General features: G+C 43.1%; 2 protein-coding genes across 2 annotated transcripts; both read left to right on the forward strand.

Moving 5' to 3' along the window:
- The first annotated feature begins 732 nt into the window (after positions 1–732).
- LOC142173748 (uncharacterized) lies at positions 733–1,896 on the forward strand. The gene has a single exon (XM_075239394.1). The coding sequence runs from the start codon at positions 733–735 to the stop codon at positions 1,894–1,896; it is 1,164 nt and encodes a 387-aa protein (XP_075095495.1).
- A 3,093-nt stretch (positions 1,897–4,989) lies between these two features.
- LOC107810233 (uncharacterized) lies at positions 4,990–5,511 on the forward strand. The gene is made up of 2 exons (XM_016634989.2): positions 4,990–5,051; positions 5,151–5,511. The coding sequence occupies exons 1-2, from the start codon at positions 4,990–4,992 to the stop codon at positions 5,509–5,511; spliced, it is 423 nt and encodes a 140-aa protein (XP_016490475.2).
- Positions 5,512–9,683: the final 4,172 nt, after the last annotated feature.

A 9,683-nucleotide genomic window follows, 5' to 3' on the forward strand; every position in this document is an offset into this window, starting at 1 on the left:
AAATACAAAACATTGTGAGCGGGATCCCATAACGAAACCAGTGCCTCTATCAAATCCCTTCTAGGTTGAATTTTCAATAGTCCAGTGAGTGCCCCTAGGTATCGGTTGACCTTGTCTTGCCCTTGCTTTCCCAAGTCTTCTCACCACATGTGGAGAGCTAGTGGAATCTGATCCATGACCTTCACCGGTAAATTCTGAACAATGCTCATTCTGCACATTTTTAAAATAGGGTGACTGGGTTAAAACATGTGAGTTTTGTTTGAAAACTGATCAGAAAAGATTATTTTAGCAAAATTCAATTTAAAACAAATCACGGCTACTTTAGCAGATACGACCCTTCAGCACTTCAGAAGGGAAGATTCTAGGGCTATGTTTGCTCCCCTTAACCAACCCATTCATCCAGTTTGGGTACCCCACTATATCAGTCAATTTCACCGGTATGCCTTCTGAGGTTTGCCCCCAGGAACCGTTTTCAGGGGTACTTTCTACGTTATTCACTGCACCACCAGTCTCTACTATGGCACAACCAACAGTGCCCAGATCATGCTTCGAGCCTTCAACTTTCACTTTTAAAGTCCCCCAATTTCAGCTAGACACCACTCATGTTACCCCAAACTCTTACCCTTAGCACCCGCAGTTTGAGTCTCCCATGGAACAGGAAAGAGCAGTGAGAAACCCCGAACAAGAAGAGATGGCTGAGAAGATGAAGAGCTCGAACAAAGCCTAAAGAACATGCAAGGCCTGAGTGTCCAAAAGAGTGTCTCGTACTCTGATCTATGCATGTTTCCTCATGTTCATTTGCCCGTTGGCTTTAAAACGCCAAAATTCGAAAAGTACGACGGGCACGGAGACCTGATCGCTCATTTGAAAAGATATTGCAATCAGCTGAGAGGGGCGGGTGGAAAAGAAGAACTTTTGATGGCATATTTCGGGGAGATCTTGACGGGAATTATGTCAGAATGGTACATGGACCAAGACATCTCCCATTGGCATATATGGGATGACTTAGCCCGAGATTTCGTTAGGCCATTTCAATACAATGTTGATATAGCTCCAAATAGGAATTCCTTAACCAATTTCAAGAAGAAAATCGCGGAAAGTTTCCGTGAATATGCTATCAAGTGGCGTGAGCAAGCAGCCAGAGTGAAATCGCCTATGGATGAGACAGAAATGGTCAATATTTTCTTGCAGGCCCAAGAGGCCGATTACTTTCAGAACATGATGTCTGCCATGGGCAAACCTTTTGCAGAGGCCATAAAAATCGGAGAAATGGTAGAAAATAGCCTGAAAACTAGCCAAATCATAAGTCAATCTGCTTTGAGAGCCACCTACCAAGCCACCCAGAACGGCTCGGGAGGTTTAGAAAATCGAAAGAAGAGGGAAGAAGGAGCCATGATGGTTTCGGGTTCGAGAGACCCCCGTCGATCCCGTGATCATTCTTACCTGCCTCCCAGAACCACACAACACTACTACCCCCATCAAGATGCAGCATATGTCGTGGCACCGCCTCCCTATGCGGTGATGAATGCCCAACCCTATACACGGCCACAACAGCACTACAACCAAAATCGAGCTCCACTTCCCAGAAATAACCATCCTCACCAAGCTCCATATAACCCCCGCCCACCACAAAATAACTACCAACATAATACACGCCCATGTGAGCCTCCCAAGAGAAATGACTTCACCCCTATTGGTGAGTCCTACTCTAGCATGTTTCCAAAATTAATCCAGATGGGCCTATTGCAACCTGTGCCTCTAAACTGGCAAAATCCGAAATCTCCATCATACCGGCCCGATACCAGGTGTGCCTATCATTCGGGGGCAGAGGATCATGATACAGAGGATTGTTGGACTCTCAAGAGGGCAGTTGAGAATTTGATAGAACAAAAATGAGTGGTGCTGAGGGACGAGGAAGTCCCCAATGTGACTAACAATCCATTACCGGCTCACAATAATGGGCCAGTCATTGGAATGATTTGTGATGATAAAGAGTTTGATCCAACTTTAAAATTCATCATTGCCATTGCCGATTCGGAGGCAAAACCCAAAGCGACAGCAAAACAAGCCAGCAATGAGGAGAAAATCACTCAAATCCCTCAAGTTGCAGAAAAAGCTGTAGAAACAAATACTAGGGAAACACCTGCTAAGGACGTAATTCTCTATGTTCCTAGGGCCCCAAGGAAAGAATAACTCATGTTGAACACTCCCAAAAGATTTGAGCAAAGGAAATTCACGCTAAATGTGCCAAAGTTGTATGTGCCAAAAAGGACTTATGTGGCGCGGGGGCCGGTAATTTCACCAAAGCTGACTGAGCCCGTGGTTATCAGCCGCGCATCACAGAGCCCTATGAGAGACCCCACTGCAGTCCCCTGGAATTATAGCAAATCAGTGGTTACTTACAAGGGGAAAAAGATTATGGGATAAGTGAACGAAATGAACGAATCAGGGAAGTACCACAACCTAGAAGAGCTAAAGAAGTTAAAACTGAACAAGGAGAAACGGTTTCTACCCAAGAAGTCTGTGAGTGCTGAAGAAGCAGATGAGTTTTTCGAAAAATGAAAACTTCGGAATATGCCATAATTGACCAACTTCGGAAGTCTCCTTCCCAGATCTCGCTTCTATATCTGTTATTGAGCTCGAATGAACATCAGAAGGTACTCCTGAAAACATTGAACGAGGCATATGTCCCGGTTGAAACTTCAGTTGAACGACTGGAGAGAATGGCTGAACGATTCTTCGAAGTCAATAGGATTTCCTTCAGCCGTGATAATTTGCCCCCAGAGGGAGCCGCCCACAACAAAGCCCTTCACTTGACTGTCAAATGCGAAGGTTATTATGTGAAGAGGGTCATGCTAGATGGCGGGTCCGGGGTTGATATTTGCCCTCTCTCAATGCTCCAGAGGATGGAAATTGGAATAGAAAGAATTCGGCCAAACAATATCTGTGCGCGTGCTTTTGATGGTGTCAAGCGAGACACAATAGGGGAAATTGATTTGATTTTGACCATTGGCCCCATGGACTTCGAAGTGACTTTCCAGGTTCTGAACATGGATACTTCGTATAATTTTCTCCTAGGAAGACCATGGATTCACGTTGCAGGAGTTGTGCCCTCCACTCTCTATCAAATGGTCAAATTTGAGTTTGAAAACCAAGAAATTGTTGTCCATGGGGAGGATGTACAGTCCATTTACAGGGACCCTTGAGTCCCGTGTCTCGAAGCTAGAGAAGGAAGTGAGCAAATTGTATACCAAACTTTTGAAATTGTGGTCGCCGACCAATGCGAAGAAGGGGCTTCATTCCCTCAACCCTGCTTATCTAATGCCTCGGTCATGGTTGCCACTGAAATGATTAAACATGGGTACAAGCCCGGAAAGAGTCTCGGGGTATCTCTACAAGGCATCATAGAGCCCGTTATTTTAACAGCCAATGAGAAGTTCTTCGGTATAGGTTTTCGAGCTACATAGGCTGACAGAAAATGGGCTGATGAGCGCAAGAAAAATGGGTGGGTCCTGCCCCAGCTCGTTTCGCATCTTTCCAAGTCATTCGTTAAACCCAAATATGCGGAAGAAGTAGAAGAAGAGGCCTTCACGACCAAAGAGATTGAGGATATTTGTGAAGCCATGAAACAAATGTTGTATGAGTCTCACATGGTTCAGCCCGGGGAAGGCACGAGCAATGCCGAGGTGTTGTACATGGGGCCCGATGCCAAGCTTCAAAATTGGAAAGCTACCCCATTCCCTGTCAGACGGGAGTCCCGGTAGACCAGTCTTGCCATCTCTTCTACATTACGAGTTATTCCAGGGTGTAACTCGAATGTTTTTATTTTATTGTCTTTAATTTTGATGTAAACCCTCCTGTCTTCAATTTAATGGCGCAACCTACATGAGAGCCATGACTGCCATTTTCCACGGCATGATGCACCAGGAAATTGAGATGTATGTGGATGATGTGATCATTAAATGCAGAACGTAAGAAGACCATGTGCGAGATTTGAGAAAGTTCTTTGAGCGTCCACGCAGGTATGACTTGAAATTGAATCCAACTAAATGTGCATTCAGAGTTCCATCTGGGAAACTTCTGGGGTTTATAGTTAGCCGGAGGGGTATCGAGCTAGATCCAACAAAAATAAAGTCTATTCGGGATTTGCCCCCTCCAAGAACCAAGAAAGAGGTCGTGAGTCTACTGGGAAGATTGAATTACATAAGCAGGTTCATTGCTTAGCTTACTACCACGTGTGAGCCCATATTTAAGTTGCTGAAGAAAGATACAGTGATCAAATGGACAGATGAATGTCAAGAGGCTTTTGATAAGATCAAAGAATATCTGTCAAATCCGCCAGTGTTGGTTCCACCCGAGCCAGGAAGACCTTTGTTCTTGTATCTGACAGTCTTGGAAAATTCCTTTAGCTGTGTCCTGGGGTAACATGATGTGACCGGGAAGAGAGAGCAAGTCATATACTACTTGAGCAAGAAGTTTACCAGTTATGAAGCCAAGTATACTTTGTTGGAAATAACTTGTTACGCCCTAACTTGGGTCGCCCATAAGCTCAGACATTATTTGTTGGCCTACACCACAAATCTCATAACCAGAATGGATCCCATGAAGTACATATTCCAAAAACCAATGCCCACGGGAAGGTTAGCAAAATGGCAAATCCTGCTCACGGAGTTCGACATTATCTATGTCACCCGCACGGCAATGAAAGATCAAGACTTGTAGGATCATCTAGCTGAGAACCCGGTTGATGATGAATACCAACCCCTAAGTACTTACTTTCCAAACGAGGAAGTAAATTCAGTTGAAGTAATTCCAGAAGACACCAATGCTTGGAAAATGTTCTTTGATAGAGCTGTAAATGCAAAAGGTGTCGGGATTGGGGCAATTTTGGTTTCGCCCACTGGTCAGCACTATTCGGCCACCGCCCGGCTTCCATTCTTCTGTACCAACAACACTGCTGAGTATGAAGCCTGCATTATGGGCATGAATATGGCAGTTGATCTGGATGTGGAAGAATTGTTAATCATGGAAGATTCTGATTTGATCATTCGGCAAGCCCAAGGTGAATGGGAAACTCGAGATATCAAGCTTATCCCATATAGGCAACATGTGGAAGATCTTAGCAAATGATTCAAGTCCGTCGAGTTCAGGTATATTCCTCGATTCCACAACGAGTTAGCAGATGCATTAGCTACGTTGGCCTCAATGCTGCCGTATCCTGGCAACCTCCATATTGACCCGTTGGAAATCCAAATTCGAGAAAGGCATGGTTATTGTAATGCAATTGAAATAGAACCAGATGTTCAGCCATGGTATCATGATATCAAAAGGTTTTTGAAAACAAAGGAAAACCCCGAGCAGGCTAGTGGAGATCAAAAGAGAACTATCAGAAGGTTTGCCAGCAATTTCTTTTTGAGCGAAGAAGTTTTGTACAAAAGAACTCCAGATTTGAATCTTTTGAGGTGCGTAGATGCCCGAGAAGCTGAAAAGACCATGAATGAGGTACATTAGGGAGTATGTGGACCTCACATGAATGGATATGTCCTTGCAAAGAAAACCCTTCGGGCGGGTTATTACTGGATGACCATGGAAAAGGATTGCTTCAGTTTTCCCCGGAAGTGCCATCAGTGTCAGATACACGGTGACCTGATTCATGCACCGCCTTCAGAGTTGCATCATATGTCAGCACATTGGCCGTTCGTTGCTTAGGGTGTGGATATTATTGGGCCAATCTAGCCGAAAGCTTCAGATGGGCACAGATTCATCCTGGTTGCCATTGATTACTTCACAAAGTGGGTTGAAGTAGTCAATTTCAAAGCCGTCACCAAGAAAGCGGTGGTGGACTTCATGCATTCCAACATTATTTGTCGTTTTGGTGTTCCTAAAACTATCATTACAGACAATGTTGCAAATCTGAATAGCCACTTGATGAAGGAGGTATGCGAACAATTTAAGATTACGCATCGTAACTCTACCCCTTATCGGCCCAAAGCTAATGGCGCCGTTGAAGCTGCAAACAAGAATATCAAGAAGATCCTCAGGAAAATGATCCAAAGTTCTAGACAGTGGCATGAAAAGCTGCCTTTTGCATTATTGGGATATCGCACAACCGTGCGCACATCAGTTGGAGCCACGCCCTATTTATTGGTTTACGACACTGAAGCCGTAATACCTGCAGAAGTTGAAATTCCCTCTCTTCGAATCATTGTTGAAGCCGAGATCGAGGATGATGAATGGGTCAAGACCAGGTTGGAATAATTGACCATGATTGATAAAAAGCGGATGGCCGCAGTTTGCCATGGGCAGTTGTACCAACAAAGAATGGCCCGTGCCTACAACAAGAAAGTGCGGCCTAGGAAATTCGAAGTGGGGCAACTCGTGCTGAGACGTATTCTCCCACATCATGAGGAAGAAAAAGGAAAATTTGCTCCAAATTGGAAAGGTCCGTATATTATAAGAAAACTGTTGTCGAAATGAGCATTGTACTTGGGAGACATTGAATGAAATGACCCCGAAACAACTGTCAATGCAGATGCGATCAAAAGATATTATGTTTGACCCTTTTCGCGATTTTAATACTCTCTGATTGGGATGACAAAGGCTTTCATTCTCGCTACCCAAACACTACCAACCCTTGCAAACCCTTTGAACCGGTTCCCTTTTCTTTGATTACCCTCTTTGGAACCAGAAAGTCATGTTAAAAAAAATATATGAACGAAAAAAAAATATGAATGGAAAAAATAGATGAAAAAATGAAAATAAAAAGAAAGAAAACAAAAGAAATCAAAAACAAAAGTTCCTTGAACTACGTTCGACTTGATTCCAAAAGGATACGTAGGCAACCTCTCTCTGGGGTTCAGTCACACCAAAATAAAAATTCAAATTCCCCCAAAAGTTGAAACTGGGGCAGAAGTTACAATGGTTCGGCGATGTGGTTCGCCTGAAAGGTTCCAAGGTTATAATTCAATCCAAATGCTTTTTACCCCAAAACCCTGTTCAAGTCCTTCTGATCAATCGGTAAAGATGTTCAACTTGGAGGATACAATTACTTGGATCTGATACAACAAAATTAGATAAATAAAATGAGAGAGTCTTATTGGTGAAAATCCTCACGGGCACCGTAAGGCGATGGTAAGAAGAGAAATTAAAATGAGAGAGTCTTGTTAGTGGAAACTCGCAAAGAGCACTATAAGGCGACGATGAGAAGAGAAATAAGAGAGGCCAGCTGGTAAAAATCCAAAATGGGCATCACTGATCGAAAAGGGGATCCTCACAGCCATCGGCATCGGCAGAGTCCTGGCAAGGTTTCTTAATTTTGAGGTATAAGTTATGATGAATTTCTGAGAGTTGGACGGTTTACGCAGATCAGGCATCCATTCCAAAAGGCATGTCATGTTCATTGAAGTCCGCATATACTCCAGATAAGTCCTTCTTTCCTTTCTCCGAAAGGGATACCTCTCGTCTAAGTTCATTTGTCCATTTCATTGTTTGCTTTTCTTTGAATCCCTTTCGGTCTAATTCTGTTCTGAAACTAAGACAAAGAAAGGATGGCAAGATTGATTTACAACCTTTTTGACTGATACAAGCCAATATTCAAGAAGGTACCCAGCCTCGGTAGGTGCATCAAGTTGACCCCGACTGGCCATGGTAGCCAACGCTCCAAAATTGAAAACTCTCGAAAGAAGGAAATCAAATTGAAGTGCCTACGAAGGCAAAATGAAGTTGAAAAAGGTTAAGTCCCACGCGACTAGCCGTTGCAGCAAAGTTTGAGGAGCCAAAAGTTCCCCAATGTTCCGAAGTTAAAATTTGAAAAAAAAACAAGTCAGAAGTGAAAGGCCTACAATGACAAAATAAAGTCAAAAAAGGTTGAATCCCACGCGACCAACCATCATGGTAATGTTTTGAAAAGCCAGAGGTTCTCCAAGGTTAGAAATATAATCGGTTTTTAGGAAACAACTAGTTACAATTGAAAGGGCTGAGATCAAGTGACTAAAACAATCAAGGCCACAAAACCAACCACCGTTTCAAAATGACAAAATTTTCTTTGTTTGAGAAACAGGAAACATGTGCTATCCAAAAGCAACTTTGCAAGAAGCAGGTGCAACCAAAATGAAATTGCGCAAAGGCTAGAAATAACTTTGTAGCAACCACTCCAAAAGGGAAGTCTCCTCCAAATTCTTTCCCGCATTTACTCATTATTTGAAATAAAAAAAGAAAGAAAAAGAAAAAGAAAAAGAAAGAAAGTTCCAAATCATGGTAGTATAAGGTCTCCAATCCCTAGCTGTGCTTTTCTGACATAGGGTCTTCACTCCCTAGTTGATGTTATTTTAGACATAGAGTCTCCTCCCTAGTCTCTTTTCCAACATAAGATCTCCATTCCCTAGTTGATGATTTTTGGACACAGGGTCTCCACTCCCTAGTTGATATTTAGTTCAGACATAGGGTCTCCAATCCCTAGTCTCTTTTCCAACATAGAGTCTCCACCCCCTAGTTGATGTTTATTTTAGACATAGGGTCTCCACTCCCTAGTCGCTTTTCTAACATAGGGTCTCCACTCCCTAATTGATGTTTATTTTAGACATAGGGTCTCCACTCCCTAGTCTCTTTTCCAACATAGGGTCTCCACTCCCTAGTTGATGTTTAGTTCAAACATAGGGTCTCGAATCCCTAGTCTCTTTTCCAACCTAGGGTCTTCACTCCCTAGTTGATGTTTAGTTCAGACATAAGGTCTCCACTCCCTAGTCTCTTTTCTAACATAGGGTCTCTACTCCCTAGTTGATGTTTTAGACACAGGGTCTCCACTCCCTAGTCTCTTTTCCAACATAGGGTCTCCACTCCCTAGTTGATGTTTATTTTAGACATAGGGTCTCCACTCCCTAGTCGCTTTTCCAACATAGGGTCTCCACTCCCTGGTTGATGTTTTTAGACATAGGGTCTCCACTCCCTAGTCTTTTTTTCAAGATAGGGTCTCAACTCCCTAGTTGATGTTTATTTCAGATATAGGGTCTCCAATCTCTAGTCTCTTTTCCAACATAGAGTCTCCACTCCCTAGTCTCTTTTCCAACATAGGGTCTTCACTCCCTAGTTGATGTTTATTTTAGACATAGGGTGTCCACTCCCTAGTCGCTTTTCCAACATAGGGTCTCCATTCCCTAGTTGATGTTTATTTTAGACATAGGGTCTCCACTCCCTAGTCTCTTTTCCAACATAGGGTCTCCACTCCCTAGTTGATGTTTAGTTCAGACATAGGGTCTCCAATCCCTAGTCTTTTTTCCAACATAGGGTCTCCACTCCCTGGTTGATGTTTATTTTAGACATAAGGTCTCCACTCCCTAGTTGATTTTATTTTAGACATAGGGTCTCCACTCCCTAGTCGCTTTCCAATATAGGGTCTCCACTCCCTAGTCTTTGTTTTCTCTGGGTACACCATTCCCGACCCTTTGTATAGAGTTTTGTTACAAATAACTCACAAAATTTTCCTAGTGAAAACTAGGGCAGAAAATTTCGTTCGTTTATTTTGGTGCCTGAGCAGGTTATACCTCGAGGCACAACATTCGATATGACCAAAAAAAAGAAGTCTCAATCCAAAATAAATAAAAGAAAAGGAAAAGAAGTGAATTCAAGGTGCAGAAGCGGAGAAAAAATGTGGACTGCTCAAGACATGACTAAAGTCACAAGCTTTG

The sequence above is a fragment of the Nicotiana tabacum genome, chromosome 19 (genome assembly GCF_000715075.1).
Source record: "Nicotiana tabacum cultivar K326 chromosome 19, ASM71507v2, whole genome shotgun sequence".
NCBI classification, from domain to species: Eukaryota; Viridiplantae; Streptophyta; class Magnoliopsida; order Solanales; family Solanaceae; genus Nicotiana; species Nicotiana tabacum.

Coding starts and splice junctions, on each gene's coding strand:
- LOC142173748 (XM_075239394.1), top strand. CDS start 733: ATGCAAGGCCTGAGTGTCCAAAAGAGTGTCTCGTACTCTGATCTATGC.
- LOC107810233 (XM_016634989.2), top strand. CDS start 4,990: ATGGCAGTTGATCTGGATGTGGAAGAATTGTTAATCATGGAAGATTCT. Junction 5,052..5,150: donor GATTCTGATTTGATCATTCG/GCAAGCCCAAGG, acceptor CGTCGAGTTCAG/GTATATTCCTCGATTCCACA.